This window comes from Strigops habroptila, chromosome 7, assembly GCF_004027225.2.
Source record: "Strigops habroptila isolate Jane chromosome 7, bStrHab1.2.pri, whole genome shotgun sequence".
NCBI lineage: Eukaryota > Metazoa > Chordata > Aves > Psittaciformes > Psittacidae > Strigops > Strigops habroptila.
In genome coordinates, this window is record NC_044283.2 from 28,290,456 (window position 1) to 28,309,617 (window position 19,162).

At 38.8% G+C, this 19,162-nt stretch overlaps 1 protein-coding gene across 13 annotated transcripts in view; it reads left to right on the forward strand.

The window, feature by feature from the left end:
* Positions 1-1,010: 1,010 nt before the first annotated feature.
* FIP1L1 (factor interacting with PAPOLA and CPSF1) overlaps positions 1,011-19,162 on the forward strand; it is a 43,428-nt gene continuing 25,276 nt past the window's right edge. For 6 of the 13 annotated variants that reach the window (XM_030493312.1, XM_030493313.1, XM_030493318.1 and 3 more), the window contains exons 1-9: positions 1,267-1,559; positions 2,359-2,398; positions 4,644-4,701; positions 8,119-8,222; positions 10,467-10,531; positions 10,736-10,843; positions 11,896-12,026; positions 12,315-12,383; positions 14,631-14,740. In XM_030493312.1, the coding sequence (XP_030349172.1) occupies positions 1,478-1,559; positions 2,359-2,398; positions 4,644-4,701; positions 8,119-8,222; positions 10,467-10,531; positions 10,736-10,843; positions 11,896-12,026; positions 12,315-12,383; positions 14,631-14,740 (767 nt within the window). In that variant the 5' untranslated portion in view covers positions 1,267-1,477. Of the gene's footprint in view, positions 1,114-1,266; positions 1,560-2,358; positions 2,399-4,643; positions 4,702-8,118; positions 8,223-10,466; positions 10,532-10,735; positions 10,844-11,895; positions 12,027-12,314; positions 12,384-14,630; positions 14,741-19,162 lie in introns of those variants that run through there. The other 7 variants (XM_030493316.1, XM_030493317.1, XM_030493321.1 and 4 more) reach the window with 2 other exon arrangements.

Genomic DNA, 19,162 nt, shown 5'->3' on the forward strand with positions numbered 1-19,162 from the left:
GGCCAAGTAAACAAAACCAGAATGAAAGTTAAGAAAGATGCTGATGCCCAGTAAGAGGTACAACAATACAAATTGATTTTATGAGAAACAAGTGTCTAAAAATGTTTTGGGTGAAAATATTGACTTCACAATTGCATGATGAAAACCTACCCAATTATGCCATACTTCATCATCTGCGCACAACATATAAACATTTCATTTCAGGGGAAAAAGAAAAAAGCCTTTTGAGAAGGTAGTTTGTCCATGTGAACGCCAGTGAAATGTCATGCCATACATGAAACTTTAAACCAAGGTTCTCTATGCAGGCAACTGAAAGAACCAGCTCCCCCCACCCGGAGCTGTGATGTGTTTCTAATATACACAGGCCCTCTAGTCTGATTTTTTCACAAGCTGTCCTGCTGTGAAAAAGGGCTTCTTTCTTTAGTTTTCACAAACATCCTAAGACAGTGAAGACTCCATTTGTACAGACATCTGGTCAAAACTTGTTTTGACAGTTGCTGTGCTTAAATTTTCTAATGAATCTTGCAGTTGTTAGTACAGCATTCACAGCTGTAAGGTGAGAAAATCATCAATAAAAATGACTTGCTACTTCCCACCGCTTTTAAAATAGAGCAATTTCTTTGTGAAATGTGTAGTTACACTCTGGATATTCACAGTGTACTATGAATGTTAAACTCCTACCGGAGCTAAAAATAAAACTAGGCAATTTATGGAAGGGGGAAAAAAAAAAACCAAAAACTATAAAGTGTTGTTAAACCTAAAATATTACCTCCAGCTGGGAGAGTCCCTGAGCTGAGGCTAAGACAGCACTAGTAAAACTAGCAGCGTGTTTATCCCGTGGTTACGCTCCCCACTGGCAGCTGCCATCAGCCTCCAGTAGAAGCACGGCACTGGACTGTACACGTGTTTGGCCAAGTCCTGCTTCTGGAGACGGGCGAGGGTGTCCTAGCGGAGATCGCCACGCTGCCAGTGAGCCGTGCTGAAGGGACGACGGACGGGCGCTTGGGACTGTAGAAGAGCGCAAGGACCGCCGGACACAGGGCAGCGAGGGGACGGGAAGGCGGCTCTGGCAGGCACGCCGCGCCTGGGGAGGCTGGGGAAGGCGCAGCCGAGGTGAGTCCCGGCGCCCGGCAGCGCGCAGAGCGGGCACCGGCCGCGCAGAACGGCCCGGCCAGCGGGGCCGGCTCCGCCGGGGCCGCCCCCCGCGTGCCCGTGCCCAGGGCGCCGCGGGGCCGGGCCGGGCCCGCTTCCTGTGCGTGTCACTCACTCCGCGGGGGAGGGGAAGCCGCGAGCAGGCGGCGGCGGTTCCTCCGCGAGCGGTGCCGTTGGGCCGCCCGGACGCTCGCAGCCCGCCCTGCGCCGCCCGGTTCCGGCCTGAGACGCCGGCGGAGGCCCGGGGCAGCGAGGCGGTGCTGCCCAGCGGCGAGAGGCCCAGGCGCCGCCGGGCCTGGGCCCTCGCGTCCCGCGGGAGGCGGCCATGTCTACCGGCGAGGTGGAGCGGCTGTCGGCGGATCTCGGCGGGGGCGCCGGGGACGAGGAGGAGGAGTGGCTCTATGGCGGTACGGACCTTCCCAGACCCCCGCTCCCAGCCCACGTCCCCCGCTCGCCGGCCCGGCTCGCTTTCCCGGCAGCTGTAGCGGGGGGGAAGAGGGGGTGTGTAGGCCGCGGCGTGCGCGCCGCCTCGCCAGGCCCGCCAGTGGCTGAAAGCGACCCGCACCTGCCCGCCGAGCCGGGCTGACCGGCCGCCGTTTAAAAGCGTCCCCCCCGTCCCGCCACCCCTGCGGCTGCTCAGTCCCCTCCTCCTGGCCGGCCCTCCGGCGGCGCCGTCCCGGGCCTGTGCGCGGCCCCCTCCCCGCCGCGGCGGTGCCGGCTCCCTGCCCCCTCCCTCGCGGGCGCTCAGCTGCCGGCCTCAGGCGCTGGAGGACTCCCGGCCCCTCTGCCCTGGCCGCGCAGGCCGAGGCATGCTGGGCCTCCCGCATGGCGCTCCTCTGCCCCACACGCACCCATGGGGCGGCCGAGCCTCTCCCCAGTACCCCCTGCCCGGTCTCCCAGCGTTGAAGTACTGAAGCAGCCTTGAACTTTCGCGCGTAAACTTTGTTCACAACTTCAGGGGCTTGCTTTAAGTTCAGATCATAACGAAACCTGTAAATAAACCCTGCTTATGTAGTAGATCTGTGAGCATCGAGTGCTGCGAGGGCTGAGGGATCAGCTCGACTGATTTCACAATTGAAATGTTATGAAAATATCTCAATAATAAACTGAAGAGTTGCCTAATCCTCTGCATGGAAAGATATTTGTCATAGTTGGTATTAAGGGGATTTTATTCTTAAATACCATGTTTCTTTTCTCTTGTGGTAGATGAAAATGAAGCAGAGAGACCAGAAGAAGAAAAACCTAGGTGAGTATCTTGACAACTGGAAGTCCTGTAGCATGGCTGCACAAAAAAGTTATTAATTACATTCTTTTTCCCAACTGCTTGGAAGTCCATAGCGCCTGAACACACTCTGGTTTCTTTGAAAATCCCCTTAACATAATATGTGTGGTCTGCTAGCATGACTTGGCTTTTCTGTGAAATGGTTTTACCTGTGAAACTGGGATGCTTGAGTATGACAGTTATTTTAAGTTTTAATAATTGTACGGACACCAGTAGTCCCTCACAAAATGCCAGGAGGTCTTTTATTTCTGTAATCATGGTGCTTTGCAGTCTTGGTAGTGGATCAGGACTTCATTTGTTCTAGATAATTCAGAAATTAAAAGACAGTCTGTCTCCCAGAGAGTTTACAATGTAGTTACAAAAAGAAGACTACAAAGAAGCAGTGGAAGATTATCAGTTAGTTTGATGTGCATGTTGTGTAACACATCAGCTGAGGGTTTGGGGGTTGGGGTTTTTTTAGTAAGAGAGTATTTGAAAGAAATTAGGAAAAACTTTGGAAGTATTTGAGGCAGCCTGCTTGAGCTATAAGGAACTGTATGAGAGAAAGCACAAAGGTGTTCCTTTGAAAATCATTGTTAAACTATGGAAATAATTGATTGTCAAAATAAATGTAATAAGAGGGAAGCTAATGCAAGAAAGCATGAATTGTTATTTTCTATTAATGCTTTCAGTCAGCAGTGATTTTTTCAAGAACTCTTGAATTCAGTTACCTTTGGTGGACTTCTTGTCCATAAGCTTGCTCAGTTGCTTCTTCTGAACTCACATCAGCTTTTGGAAGGCAAAGTGTGATACAGCAGTAATGACCTCCATCACTTGACCACATAGAATCTTGTTTTGAAGCAGCTACTGATACAATTACTTCCCATTAGCTCTTGTATAAGAGACAGAGCTGTTTCCTGTCACCTTTTCCATGTCAGTTAACAGTTTTCTGGACCTCTGTTGCATTTATCTTGAATCATCTCTTCCAGCACAGAGAATTCCAATTATTTATTTGCTTTTTACTTGGAAGCTAGTCCATATCAATTGATTCCTAGTGTCCAGTTACCTTTTCTTGACCTGACACCTTTGTCAGTATTACTGTTGTTTTAAGAAAATTATTTTCATGGCAACCAAAATGATCTTTAGAAACAGTGGTCAACAGAGTCTGGCTTAACGTTTGGCTGCCTCAATACATAGTATAGACTAAAAAGCAAGACAAATAGTAGTTTATGCATCATATGAGTTGTGTTTGGAAGTCTGAAAGTTTGGTCTGAAAGTTCATCTGTTCAAAGTTTTGGTCTCTGGCCTGTTAGTTTTCGCCTTCTTCAGATATATTTAAGAATTGTGAGGTTTTATTCAGGTTCTGTAGCTAGCCTGTTATTTTAATGGGTGATGAATTGGATTGGTCAAGTTTAAATCTTGGGGCCATACCTGTGCTTTGGTGCAATGCTTACAAGTGGGTATTTTGCCAACAGAAGATGGGATCAAAATCATTCTGTTCAATAAAAATTGGCAGTTGCTCAGTCCATTTCAGAGATGCCATTTCAGTGAAAGAATATTGTTTCTAAATGGCTCCCTGCTTACTCTGCTATTTGTGATGCAACATCCCAACAGTTAATGGAACTGTGGAAGTGAAAACATTGCTGTGAAATAACCAGCAGTAGGTAAGCCCAGTGACACAGCTCGTTTGCATGGATTTGACAGTGCTGTTCACTTGAGGTGGACCAGTAGTTTTAAAACTTTTACAGTTTTCAGTCTGCAGTTAAAATATAATAGAATTCATCATTGAATTGTAGCTATTCCATATGGTGGAAGAAAATTTCACAATGCAGATGTGGGAATTTTGATTCAGTGCAACATTACCTATGGGTATTTATTTAATTTCCATTATGTCTTTGAAAAGTCTGCAGGGGAAAAAATAAGAAAACTGTTATTCTTCATATATTATGAAACATTTCACTTTGATTTCAAAAGAGGATCCAGGTGTAGTGCCTTTTCACTTGCAACTATTCTATGAACATCCAGTTAGTATGACTTAAGATATCTAAATATTATCCTGTAACATGAAGTTACATTCATCTAGAAATTTATTTAATTATTTTAATTAATGCAGAAGATGGCTGGAACTTTGGGTCTTCTCTGGAATGATGTAGCAAGGCTTTTTTCATCATGTGGAATAATATGTGCACAGATACCTACTTTCATCTTTCTCTCTTTGTTTTTATTTAAGTGCTCCACCCCCACCTGGAAATGAGGAGGAAGCTGCAGAAAATGGCGTTGTGAAAACGGTAGTTTTAAATGTGTTTTTGGAATACTGCTTTAATTTGGTTTGATTTATGGGGTATTCATAATTTGGCTAGGACTTATCATTAAATTTAATGCATAAATGTACACTTGTTTTTTTCTTTTCTGAAAGGTGTTTGACATTATCTGCATAAACTCTGTGGAAATTACTAAATTAAGAAATCCAATTTCCAGCTGCAGTACACTTTTTAAGTCTAACTTACAGAAAATAAGTAAATAGTACTTCCATTTTTTTTTGGTGGGGAAAGGCAGTGCTTCAAGACAGCTGCCTTTTCTCAAAAACATCTTTTCAAAATTATACCATCTCTCATTTTCCTCACTGATAGGAAAATAAAATCCTTTAACCGTTTTTTTTTGCGCATGATAAACGATCAGCATTTGCAGAACTATGTGAAAATATGGATCAAGGGGTGAATTACATGTGCCTTTCAGAGGCAACATAACAGACTTGTTTGGTAGTAGTCCTGAATGTGCGGTATGTTATAACTTCAGTCTTAGTAGGATGAAGGAAGGGATCAGGAAATGAAATTTACAGTTGCAGTGTTGGTAAAAGGCTTCAGTGTATTATGAATGGAAACAGTTTAAATCTCTTCTATGAAAAAATAGTAGTGTTACTTCACTGGGATATTTGGGTTATATCTTGCAAGAATTCTCTTATGTGATGCAGGAACCACTGTCGTATTTGTGAAAATGTTAAGGACTGGCCTCTCAAAAATATATTTTCTTTTTCCAGTAAGTCTAATACTTTATTTATGAAAGATATTATGACTTATTTAAAGTTGGGGAAAAACTTACAAAAACTTCAAAAACCTATTTTAGTTGTTTAAACTGAAAAGCTCTTAAGTGCACCAAAGGCTTTTTGTGCTGATGCTAATCCTGTAAATGGGCAGTAGGTTTTATATGTTAGGTACAGGGAGAAGGCTTGCTGGTTTCAAAATACTTCTGAAAATCCCCATTGGTGCAGTTCCCTTGTACTTGCCTCTCTTTGTATTTTTCACGTATATAAAGCCTAGCGCTGTTAGGATATCATTAGGCTATCTCCACAGAATTGAGAACTTTGTGGTAGAAGGTGCATATGAAGGGTCAGAAGCAACCTAGAAAAATGGATAGTGTTCAGGCTGGTTGAATAAGAAAAGGAGACTATTTCTGTGAGGAAGGAACTAAGAAAGCATTGTTTATAATTGAAATTGGCTTTTGTTGAAAATGCTCCAGGCAAAATTTTATATTCTGTTCAATGTATTTGTAATGGCTCTCTGCTGAGTGGGTTGCCTGAGTGGGTGTGGGAGATCGGTGAACTTCTACTTTTCAGCTGAGCAGCATTGAAGGCTGTCGTCTGTCTTCAACTGGTATTTACAGGATATCTATACTGATCTAGACTACTTCCCCCTAGATTAGACTCTTAATTTTTATATCAATTATGTTAATGTTGTATAGCAAGGATGAACTGTACTCCAACATCTTATCTTCTGCACGGCTGCTTATTTTTGTCTAATTTATGTACCAGGCAAGAGATGATACAGTAGGTAAGGGCTAGAGCTCAGCTGTGCTTGGAAAACTTCAAACTACCTGGACAGAATCAACTTGGCTTTGGTATGTTCAGACTCTCGCTGGAGGATTCAACAAGTATGTGAATAAGGGTGATCTGGTTGATAAAGTTCACGTGGATTCCGCAAAGGTTTTTTTAATAAGTTCCTCACCACAGGATTTTAAGAAAACTAAACAGCTATAGGAGGAGTCCCACATGATAATTGACGTGTAACAGGCAGAAAACAGAGGGTAAAAGTCTAGGTTCAGTTTTGGCAGTGAAGGAGGATCACCTTCAGTGGGGATTCACTGGAATGTTGGCATAACCTGTGCTCTTTAGTGTGCTTATAAGTTACTTAGAAAAAGGGGTAAATTGTGGGAATGCAAGTTTTCTGATGTTAGAAAATTATTCAAGGACTATCTCTGAAGAACTGAATGGTTAATAAAAGGTCATTCTGCATAGAAAAAAGAGTGATGTTCATGGGAGGAAAACAGGCTTACAAATAAAATTATGGTCTCTGAGGTCATCATTACCACTTAGGAGGGACTCACTAAGATACATAGAAAGATCATGAAATTGATGGTTACATGCTTGTATGGAGTCTAAAAAGCACTTCAACTTTGGGATGTTGCAGAAAATAAATAGAGAACAAAATGAAAAATATCTTTACACCATAAATTCATGGTTCAGTTGCACCCTGAATTCTGTGTGCTATTGTAAAGACTTCAACTGAAAAAAGTTGAGATAAGAGCAGCAAGAGTGGTTGAGGTAGCTTCCATACAAGGAATGGCTGAGTACATAAGGACTTCCCAAGGAAGAGAAGCATATGTAGCATATGATGGAGGCTAACAAAATCATGTATAGACCTTATAAATAAGGACTGACTCCTCACAGTCCCTTACCATGAGAACTGTAACTATTAAGTGAAAGTCAGAGGAGCCAGGATGAAAAGAAATAAAATAGGTTTGATCTTCATGCAGTAGACAGTGCTGTGGAACTCCTCGCCAAAGAGAGTGTCACTGCTGGGAGTTTATATGAGTCCAAGGGAAGTCTGGGCAAGTACTTGACAGAAAGACCCATTAGGGGTTACTAAAAAGACAAACCATAACTGACTTAGGAAATTCCCTGAGCTGATAATAATCAGCAGCTGAAAGAGTGTTGGGGTGGAGCATCATACGTGTTTGCCCACTTTTTTTCTCTCCCCTGTGGTCTCTGGGAGGGGAAAGCTAAGACAAAACACCAAACCAACCAAAAATGCTGAACTAGATGAACTCTTGGCATGGACTGGCATGACAGTTTTATTTATCAGCAACCTTGAATGCTGTGGGACAGAACAGCATGCCATGTGCTCTCGTATCTGTATTTTCAGCCTGTTCACTGAAAATCTCAAGTATTTTACGTAGTTTACTGATGATAGGAACTGAATAGATTTTTCTGAAGCACAGTGTCTACAACTGGAAAAACATTTGAGTTACTCAGGACATGTAATTGAGAATGGCAAGAAGCTAGTTTTGCATATGTTTAGGTTCTTTCCTGACCGACAAGATAAGAGTAAAACCAGTACAAGTGAGCTAGGTGGAGGGAAGAAGGATGTTGGTGGAAACCATTTTATGCTTATTTAGGAAATGTCATGTTTCAGAAACAGAGCTTAGTATTAAAGATAGTTCCCTATTTTGATGCAGATGTCTCAGATACTTGTAGCATTTCATCAGATGAGTCTCCTAAGTATACTCTTAATGATGCTCAGTTTTTAGGTCTAGGAAAAGAAGTTCTTCCATTCAGAGATTTCTAGAACAGATAGTTTTGACTGGATTATTTTTCCACTATGAAGGTAAGTGACTGCTTTTTGTCTAAGCAATGACTTTTTCTTTTGTAGAAGGTGGCAGAGGCTGAGGATGACAGTGATAGTGATAGTGATGATGATGAAGATGATGTTCAAGTCACCATAGGGGATATTAAAACAGGAGCTCCACAGTATGGGTAAGTTATTTGCAAATATTAACTGGGGGAACTTCCAAGATTGCATTTAATTATTAATTCAGGTTCTTTAATACTCATCAATATCAAATTGTATGCATAGTTAGTGTCAATTTAGTGTGGGGGGTTTTTTTTTCGGGGTTTTTTTTTTCAGGTTTTTAACAATGTTTTTAAGGATATAGGGATTTGAAAACAAAAATGTGAGGTGAAATCAATTAAATGTAATGGAAGAGCTGTTATATGAGTTCAATTGTTTTCAGATTTTGAGAATTAATGATATTAAGTTTGTAAAGTTGAGTGTTGTTACTTGTTATTGAATGGCTGTGTTACATGGCGTGTTTAGGGTTGTTAGTGTGACAGTGATATTTCTGTGCAAATGGTAGAACAGTAAGCATGGAGAACATTAGAAACATTTCTCTTTTGTCCTGTTTGTAGTGGATACAGTTCTAATTAGACCTCTATAGTTTCAAGTCTTACTGATGTTCTCAAATAAGAGTTTAATGTACTTCAGGATGGAGCTGCCAGTCTCTGGAGATAATTTCTCAGCATCACAGTTTTGGCATTTGTACCATATAAGATTTTTTTTTTGCTACTGTTGTTGCCCCATATTCCTTCTTCTCTTGATGAAGGGCTTGTTTTTCACTGAACTCTTTCAAACAGTGTTAATTTTTACCCCAAATTACGAAATACTATTTTTCATTACATGGTAGTTTTCTGAGGGAAGTGGTTTGCTTGTTTGACTTGGCAATCCTAATGTTTTTACGCTTATTAAAACCAGAGTTAATAGGGTGTCATTCTTAATAGAATTAGGTCAGGTCTGCAGGTAGGTCTGACTCATGCATATTATTGTGTTCTTAACTTTAGAATGCAGGTGATTTACTCAGTTTTGAAACATAATGTTTTTAAACTTTCAGTATTTCATATCTTAAACTAACTGTGCAAATCATATATGTGTAATATGTGTAATATGAAAAATAGCAGTTCTTTCAGTTCTTCATTTGTCTGCTTTCAATAACTTGCAGTATGCTTGTGGTGTAGGCAGTAACCTCAAATTTTGTGAGAATAAAGCAAAACTAGATTTATATTCGTTCTGTATTTGCTGATGCTCTTTCCAGAATACAGAAAACAATGAACAGATGATGCTAAATGCAATTAGAGTAGAAAGTTTTATGTAGAAATGGTTGTTTCCTGAAAAACCTTTTTTTCTGTGCCAATTGGACAGAAAGTTCGTGGAAGGGCAGTAATCTAAAACTCAACATTGCTGTTCATTTTAACTTCAGGATAACAAGTTCCTTCTATAGGATTAAATGATTTTTCATATAGTAGTCAACTGCTATTTGAAAAGAAATTGTAATATTTGTTTGAGTCATGCACAAATACAGGATAGCAGATCAGAAGGTTAAATGTTTTGTGTCAGTTTTGTACTGTTTGTACTGTGATGAAAACTAAAACTGCGTAGAAGTGGTACTGCAAAGTATACACTGCCTTCTAATTCTATGCTAATCTCATTATGTTTATGGGTTTGTACCACCTGTGAGGATGAACTACGTTACGCGCAGATGGTAGTGAAAGCAAGCTCTCAGTGTTCCAAATGAACAGTACTGTAATTCCTAAGGTGGTTGAATCAGTTCAGTATCTAGATTTCTGAGTACATTCTTATGAATAAAGCTTTCAAGTGTTTTAGAAAGTGAAATGTTACATACTTCTCTGTTGGTCACAAGGGTCGGTGATTTGCTAGAAGTAGACTGAAACAAGCAGCCTTTCAATCATTGTAGAGAAATGTTTGTATTTTCCACTTCTGTACAAATTAAATGGAATAATTACGAAAAGAGAAAAGGATCTGTCTAAACCCTTTCTTTTTTTATTTATTTTGTTTTTACTCTAATCCCCAGAGTGTCATCTGTATCCCTAAATGAACTGCATTTTTCCTTTCTTTCTTCTGGTTCTGTCCATTCTTGTTTCTGTGAAGGTCTTTATCCTTTCAACTCAGGAAGAGTGGCTGGGACTTGCTTGACAACTGTTTATTAGTTGGAGAAGTTGCTACTGAGCATAGAAAGGTACACTCTCTTCCTCCTAGGCTGATCTCTTTACTTTTACAGTGTTACCAGCTTGGAAAGCTAGAGGTTCAGGATGGCGATTGAGCCTGAGTCCAGTTTGTTTCTGGATTTAGCTAACTCTTGTTTTGTGTTTTCCTCTGTTTTAAGAGTTTTATCTGTCTAATTCAGTTTTTTGTTGATTTCTTTCAAGTTATGGAGCTGCCCCTGTGAATCTCAATATTAAGACAGGAGGAGGACGAACTTATGGATCTTCTGGTAAGAAAATTGACAAAGTAGTATTAGTAAAAATGAAAAAAAAAAAAAAGTTTGATTGTTTTAGGTTAAGGAAATAATTTTTACTTCCAGAACCTGCTGATAAACTTAAATCTGACTTTTAATTTCTATTTTAAGTGTATTACAGCTGTTAAAACTCTGTTTGGTAGAGACAAACTGCTCTAACTTTCTAACTTTTCTTCACAGGTGCAAAAGTTAAAGGGGTAGATCTGGATGCACCAGGGAGTATTAATGGTGTGCCACTTCTGGAAGTAGATTTAGATTCTTTTGAAGATAAACCTTGGAGAAAGCCAGGTAATGCCCTTGCTTACGTTAACTGATATGTAGGTATTCTGTAGGTTATTTTAATAATAGTTGCTGTTTACTGCATGTAGATGTTATGTACCCTATAGCTAGAAGATACTGTACAATATTGTTTGGAAAAAGCAGTTAAGTTACTTGTTACCTTTGTGCTATGCCACAGAGTGTGTGGGCATGCCATGTTGCTTAGTTTACGTCCCGCACATATATCAGCAAAAAGACTGTAGGACATGCCATTTATTTATTTATTTATTTACAAACCATGCATATCCTGAACTCTCCTTGGAAATCTGTGTTTCTCTGGAGTGGAAAATATTTCTAGCCAGTTTGAGCATGAAGAATGATGAAACGTAGCTGCTTGTCGTAGGGTAAAATCCATAGGCTTTCCGTAAGTCTCCTGTGTGTATTGACTGGCTCAAGTGATTTGGCCAGACTTGTCTAATACTTGCTTTTTTAGTGGCAGTGCATCTTGCTGCTATGTATAGATTTTTCTAGTATTTGTATATTGCTTTGGCAATGCAAATAGTGTCTACAAAATGGAAAAAAAAGCCTTTGGTAATGTTCTGGTGGTTGAACTATTAGCTATTTGAAATACATTCTGTGCATTTGAGTTATGTCTGATCCCTCTCTTACAATAAAAATGCTTCATGGCGTCATATGAAACTAGGAGTCAAAACGACACGAGGAGTTGAATAGAGAACAAGCAAAAGTGAGTGGTTCTTCACTGAACATAGAGCAAACCTTTAGATCTTAAATTTAGCATGTTGTAAAGATACAGGGATTATAATATCCTGTGATATTCTGCAAGTATTTACTCTTGATCCCTGAGACAGGATGCTAATCCGGTTACTCCTGACTAAATTTTGATGTTTTTATAGTCTCAGCCATGAACACTCTGTTTATTGATGCGAGACTGTATAGTATATTTCAGTGGTATGTTTTTAGCTCAATACCTAATCTGTTTTGATGTTACAAAAAAAGGTGTATGTATGATCAGTGAAGAAAAGATGAACTTTGTAAAAACCCCTGTGCCTTTCTATTTAAAGGGGCTGATCTCTCTGATTATTTCAACTATGGATTCAATGAAGATACCTGGAAAGCTTACTGTGAAAAGCAAAAGAGAATACGAATGGGTCTTGAAATTTTACCAGTTACCTCATCCACAAATAAAATTACGGTAATTAGTACAACTTTTGCCATATTCTAGATGCTTTTTCCCTGTAAAGTTGCTTGTGTGTCAAAAGCTTGTTCAGCCCAGTTTAGTGTGTGTGTTAGAGTTTGCACCTGACTCCCCACCTTGAGCCTAGAGTGTTCCTGTGTGTTCCTATGTTGCTTCACTGGCAATTTGTGTGGATAGTGTGACAGACTAGCTACAGCTAGATTGCATCTGTACCATTATTCAGATTGTGGCCCATCACTTAAGAGTTGTATGGTATCTTAATGGGCAATGTGTTATTTAACTTAGGCTGAAGACAATGCTATGGAAGTAAGACCAAGTGCAGAGATTCTCGATGGCAGATACCATCTTTTTAAGGTGAATTTTAGTAAACTTTTGTCGGTTGCTCTTGTTTTCATTGAGTATTGCTTCCCATGCCACACAGACTGATAGAAGAACAACTGAAATGGACATAGCCATTATTTCAAACTGTCAGATCAGTGACTTTCTGCATATGCCATGAAATGCTGATTAAAAAGTGTTCTTTGTCACCCTTCTGCGAGTATGTGAGTTAATGACCTGGTGAACTAACAAATTTCCCAGAGAAACTAATTTTTCTTTGTGTGATGGTTTATTTTTATTGTAGTGCATTTGTTTGTGCAGATTAGAGAATTTGTGCAGATGTGCTGGGGAAGCTTTTGTAGACTATGGCATGTTTATTTTTCCTGTGGCCTTGTAGCTCTTGCTGTGTTTTGTAACACTTATCCTTGGCAACTCTGAGATGTGAAAATCAATCTTCCATATTTTTCTGTTGTCCTTTTGGGATTAGACAGCAATGAATCAAATTGTATATAACATTTTTTACATTCAGAAATGCTGATTTACAGAGAGCGGATTTATATGATGGGATTTATCTTAAGGATTGAATTTTTTTTTTCAACCTCTCATTTTCTCATTTACTGTTTTGTTTGATGCTGAAGTTAAAATACAAAGGTTATTTTTTTGGCCTGTTTTCAATAGGTCAGATTCTTGAACAATCATTAAACTGACTTGGAACTGTTTGTTGCTTTCTTCTGTATACTCCTGTGACAGAAGTGTCAATTGCAGACAGGTATTTTTGTTTCCCCTCGTGTGCTACTTGAGGGTTTCCAGTCATTTTTACTTTATCTTAGCAAGAACAGGTCAGAAGCTCCCTGGGGTTTTTGCCTTCCTTAGTTATCATGATAATAGTGTTATGGAATGGTGGGCAGTGGGAGTTATGATTTGCAGCTGAATACACTCTCAAACTTTGCTGAACTGTTGTCCCGAAGGAAGGATAAGTATTCCAAACAAAAGCTTCCCCTATTTCTAGCTCAATACTGACTCTCTGGGGGTCCAGTGATCAAACAGTACAAATAGTAATTGTGTTGTAAGAGTCTGAAGTAAGAGTTTATCATGTGTTTTACAAGGAGTTTATACATAATCATTAAATAATTTCATTAACTTTTTTTCCACCCTTCTGAAATACTAAGTCTCATGTAATTTACATGCTATGTTTGGATTGATCTTCTGTAACTGGCAGGGCTATGTCTCCTATATTTTCCAGTTACTCATTAAATAATAGAAGTCTTACAGATTTTTCAGATAAATACTTACACCAAACCTATTCAGGTTGTTTTTTTTTTTTTTTAATGTAGTTCTGGATACAAAAATATAATTAATTTTTTAATGAATCTTAACTATTTATGTACATTTTTGTGGGTCAGGCAAAGAGGTGCCTTTGTTTGGAAGTCAGATTCTGTAAAGCTTAGTAGTTCACTTGCCTACAAGAAGCTGTGAAATCACAGCCCATGTTATATTATACCATGAGTGAACCAGCTATGTCGAGTGATGTAGTTATGTGGTTGATACAGTGGGAGTGTCTTTTAAAAACTGAATCAGGACAGGTTTGTCTTTAATGCTAACCTGTTTAGGTTTTTCTTTCATGTAATGCTTGAAGTACTTGCACCAAAGGTCTTACATAGTTTTAATAACATGTCTCTGGAATTGTGCAGTACTTCAGAAACAGCAGTATGTTTCTGAAGTATTCAGTCTGAACTAATGAAAAATCTTTTAAGGTTTGTGTAACCAGGAGTACCAGGTGACTTCCTGGTATGACTCAGAAATTAAGTGGTTTCTAGAGCTCATGGTCGGTAAGGCAGGTGGAAAATCCACTCAGTTTCTTGGCTTATGGTTTGTTGTGGGGTGGCAGACTTGTTAACCTCTGTTGTTAAGATTATGAAGTTTTCGCGTTTTTAAAATAAATTTGCTTCTTTTAAAAATTAAGATGCTATGTCCTTCATACAGGAAATTCTGCAAGAAAATCAGTGTGGTTGGTTCATGTCCAAATCAAACACTTGGAAAATAAATATTAAAACTCTCTAACCTTATATAATAACTTCTTCTCTGACATATTGCTTCTTTATAGATATTAAACACAGTAGTTAAGTTCTGTATTTTATAAGGATATACTTGTTAGCTATGCAAAGGTGACAGATTTTAAAAATTTGATTAAAGGATTTGGTTCTGTGTTGGCTGTGTGCTGTGTTGAGTGTTGGGGCTGCTGCACTTCTGAGGCTAAACTAATGGAGAAACATTATTTTGAAGGTACAGCAGGGCAGAACTGGAAATTTGGAGAAAGAGTTGGCAGTGCAGTCGACCAAACCCGATTTCACATCTCCTCCTGCCTTATTCAAATCAGGAATTCCAACAAACAGGTCAGTTAGTTGTAACTCAAGACCAGAAAACTTTTTATATATATGTATTTGAAGTTCGTGATTTTTGTAGAAGGAAAGGAAAATACGTTTCTGTAGCAGGTAGAACTGAGGGGAAGAGTGGTCCTGAACACTTATAGCCTTTAGTTGCCATTACACGTGAATGCTATTCTTTGCTATTTGGGAAAGAGAAAGAAAAAGGAAAGGGGAGAAAAACCAGCAGGACCAAATAACAAGGCAGCTATAAAAATCCAGGTGTATTTTGTGTAGAATTAGGTTGGCCAACAAAATGTTTCTAGCTTGTATCTTTATGGGTATTAGCTAACACACCTCTTTAGACAAGATTGAATCATGGAGCTATGACTTCAGCAACTGGACGGATTCCTGGAACCCAGTCTCTTTACTTCAAGGTAGCTTTAGCTTCTCCTTACTTGAATATTTTTTGTACTTTCTTTAAAATGAGAGGAATTATTTCCTCACTAAAGTTTCTTCCCTCATTCTTCCAGCCCCAGGCTTTAGAAAGTTCTGTCCTTTATATCTAAGCTACTGCTGTTTGCTACCTGGCACTTGGCTTAGGATGAATCCATGCTTCTGCTTTACTTTAGTTATCAAGTGATCCTGTTTAGGAGTTTTGGTTTTGAGCAAATTAAAAGCCATAGTATTATAAATAATGGCAAGAGGAGTAGAGCAGGTTGTATGCTTTCATCATCAACAGTTAAAAATTAGCATCTGTGACTTGTCTTTAGTGCTGCATCCATAAATACATTGACTAATTCAGAGGCACTCAAGTTCAGTCATTCCATCCTTTGAGAGTCAGTTCAACACCCAAATACATTTCTCTTGGGTGGAAAAAAAATATTGCTTAATACTCTTGCCTGTATTTTTCTTTCACTTCTAGTATATTCTTCCTGGTAGCCTAAATTCCTTTCTGAGCTATCAGGTTATACTACTCTGGTTTTAGTAGATTTTAGTGCTTTTTTTCCCTATTTTTCTTTGTCTAAGAAGCAGCAAAAGCCTTCCAAACAAATACCAACCCTGTAATTATTTTTTTATGTTTATTTTCTGAATTGCGTCTGTTGTGTGATGCTCTCATAACAGAGGTCTAAAAATTGAATGTACTATTCACAGTAAGGATTCTAAATCTGTATCTAGTACAGGTTTTGTTACAGGATTTCAATTCTCTATACATCTCATTGGTGGACAGAGAATCTCAGAAGTACTTTAGAAAGTAGTTAATGACCAGGATATTAAAATGTAGTTGTTGTAGAAAAAAATGCATTGCATAAATTCTTTGATTCTGTGAAATTTGCATTTGTTGTGAGAAAGCTTAATAAAATAAGGTCATACATGTGCATGTTGTAGGCCTCGTAAGTAAAGTCTTTGTTGTATGCTATAGGTGGGATAGTATATCTTACCATAGATGTCTTTATGCCATAATTTTATGTGATTTTTTTTTCCTGCCTGAAGTTAGTAATCGCAGGTTGAAGTGCCCATCTTTCTGATTTTTAAAGATTTAAAGTTAGTATATTGGTTGTTAATCAGAGCTTTCCTGAGAAACTGAACACGTTTGTTTTCTCCAGGAACTAAGTTTACCTTAGCAAAGGTTGGGAAACCTTGTATCTTTCAGAAACAGAGGACAGTAAGTGGTCTGTTGCATAGGTAAAAAGGAAACAAAATAGTACATTTCCAGTTGTATCACTTGTGAATTCCAGTGGTTAGAATAGGTTGGTTTATATACATTTAGTGTGAATACTGTAATTGTAAGTTGTTACAATGATAAAACTAACTTCTTTCTGTATTTAATATCTGCTCCTTTGGATACATTTGCTTAAAATAAATTCTAGTGTAAAGAAAAAGGTGTTTCTACCGAGTGGTCAGAATAGATTTTGAAAGAAAATTGTATGCTCAAAAGTGAGAGTAGCTTAGTGAATGAATATGCCTTCACTGTATGGGTTATGTATACTTGAATGGCTTCTTCAGAATGCAACTACTATTTTCTGTATATAAAAACCTGTGTTGCCAATTTATTTGTAACTAGGCAGTGTTTTGTGGGATTGGACTTTAATTAAAGAGTTAATTCTAGGTAGTCAGATTTTTTTTTGGAAATCCAGCTATTTGATAATGAAAACTAATTGCCTTTATGCCACGAGGCACGCATGAGGCATGTGCAATAGCTTTGTTGTGAAATTGCTGGAAGCATTAATCATGTATCAGTAAAACTTCTGTCAGCTTCTAGCAGTAGTTGATACATTTGGTGAAAGGACAGGGAAACTGATGCAACTGGGTATAGGAACATTGATGCGGGGATTGGTAAGGAGCTGGGCACAAGGAAAAATAAAACTCAAGGAGCAGAAAAGGTAGAGACATGAGAAAAGAAAGACCTAGGCAATTTATCTTATCAGAAGCAGCATGTCTTCTCAGTCACAGACAAGCACTGCCTCTAGAAAAGCCAATTCAGGGATTAGAAAGTGTCAGGAACAATACAGAAGGGACAAATCACCGGAATTAAGGGTGGCGGGGATGGACACTGGGGCAAAGGAAACCGGGACATGGTCCTCATTTGACATTTTAATTCCCCATTTGGTAGTCAGGGCTGCAACATTACTTCATGGATGATTTTACACATAGATGTCACAGCACACATTTCTCTTTAATGGGAGATCTGAAGACAGAAAGTGGGGTTTGCTTTTTTCATTTGTTTGTAAACAAACATTAAAATAATTCTGTGCCTACTGGTTTTACCTTTTCTAGTTTGAGTACAGTAGATGTTTGCATATGATTGCAGTTGAAATTCTCAAAGGAAAAAGAAGTTACTGAGGTCTAGCCAGAATTACTCATTACCAACATGCAAGTTGAAGTCTACATAATAGAAACAGAATTATTGCTCACCAGCAAATGAAAGTTCTTGCTCACTACAGTTGTGTCCTAAATGTTGAATTCAAAGAAAGATTCAGTGCTTGTTCATGCAACATGTCTGTATGAGAAATTTTGCTTGAGTTTGTAAACAATGAGTATCTTAATCATAGCTGAGCTATTAGCTGTTTAGAAATGACACCTGAACATCTTGATTCTGTGATATTTAGGGCTTTTGAATAGCATAAAGCATAGTGTAACCCTGAAGAAGGAGTTAGAATGTAATGGAAATGATTTAGTAAGTGGACATCATATACAAGCAATATGGTGTGTTAATAGAATGTTTGCCTCTAGAGGTAGTTAAGACTTATGTGTGCATAGTCACAGTTAAGGTAAAACTCAGAAGGAATTTCTTTTGGGTATCGTGCTTTCTAGAATATGAAGAGGATTTGACACACTTCAAACCTGGTCTACAGAGCCAGGTCATGGCGATATCTTACTGCTTTTTTAGAACAGTGCTTTTCCTTACATAATTTTTCAAGGACTGTGAGATAGTATTTGTTTAGCAGCAGAGAAATAAGCAGAAGTTTCATTTACAAGCTGGATGCAAAACCTGGTATTTTTTCATTCTAGTAATATCTAAAATAGCTAGGAAAAAACCAACTTTGTGCAGTCAGAAGCTCTTAGGTTTTTAACCTCCATTTATGGTTTTTCTGTTATTACTAAAGAGTACATTACATTTAAATGAATTTTGCTTTCAGAGAAATGAGTCTGTCAATGTGATGGGCTATTTGTCAGCTTTCTGCGTGCTTGGGCCTTTCTGTAAACAGAATTTTTATAGAAAATAGATGTGTGATATGTCCTTACTGTGAAGAAAAGATAAATTTCTTGTTTCATGAACTAGCCTTATGAGACTAAATGTTGAAAACATTTATGCAAAATGTCCATTTCCTGTATCAGTGATTTCTGTATTAAATTTGTTCATTTCTGAATTATATCAATCAGTGTGATGAGTTCAGCAAAGCTGAGGCTGTCCTCAAGAGGAGGAAAATAAAGTGTGAAACACATTAATTAAGACAAGAAGGAACACAGTAACATATTAAATACAAGTTGCAAAGTATACTATAATTCTATGATTTGTAGGCCAGACTAGAAGTCTAGTGAATAAATATGGCATCCAGTAGTTAGACTGACTGAGTTGTGAAAGGTTTTGGGGGGGGGGGGGGGGGCTGGCTTTCCAAAAAGCAGTTTATTATTTATATTACTTGTGTGGATAAGTGATTTCTGAAGCAATGAATTTGGAAAATAATTGGGTTTGTCTGGCGTTTTTTTTCCTTCCTTTTTCCCCTTTTTGTCTTTGCTGTCTACAACCTAAATAAACTCAGCTTGCCGGATGAGATTGAGATATCTGACTTAAATCTCCAGGGAGGGTGGTGCAAATGGCTCATAAATAATCATTCTCTAATTAGAGTGAAATCACTCACTGAGTTGCTGGAATGTTCCTTTCAAGCTACACTTTGTATGAACTCTGCTGTGGGTTCATGTGCATCCCACACGCATGGATTGCCTTTT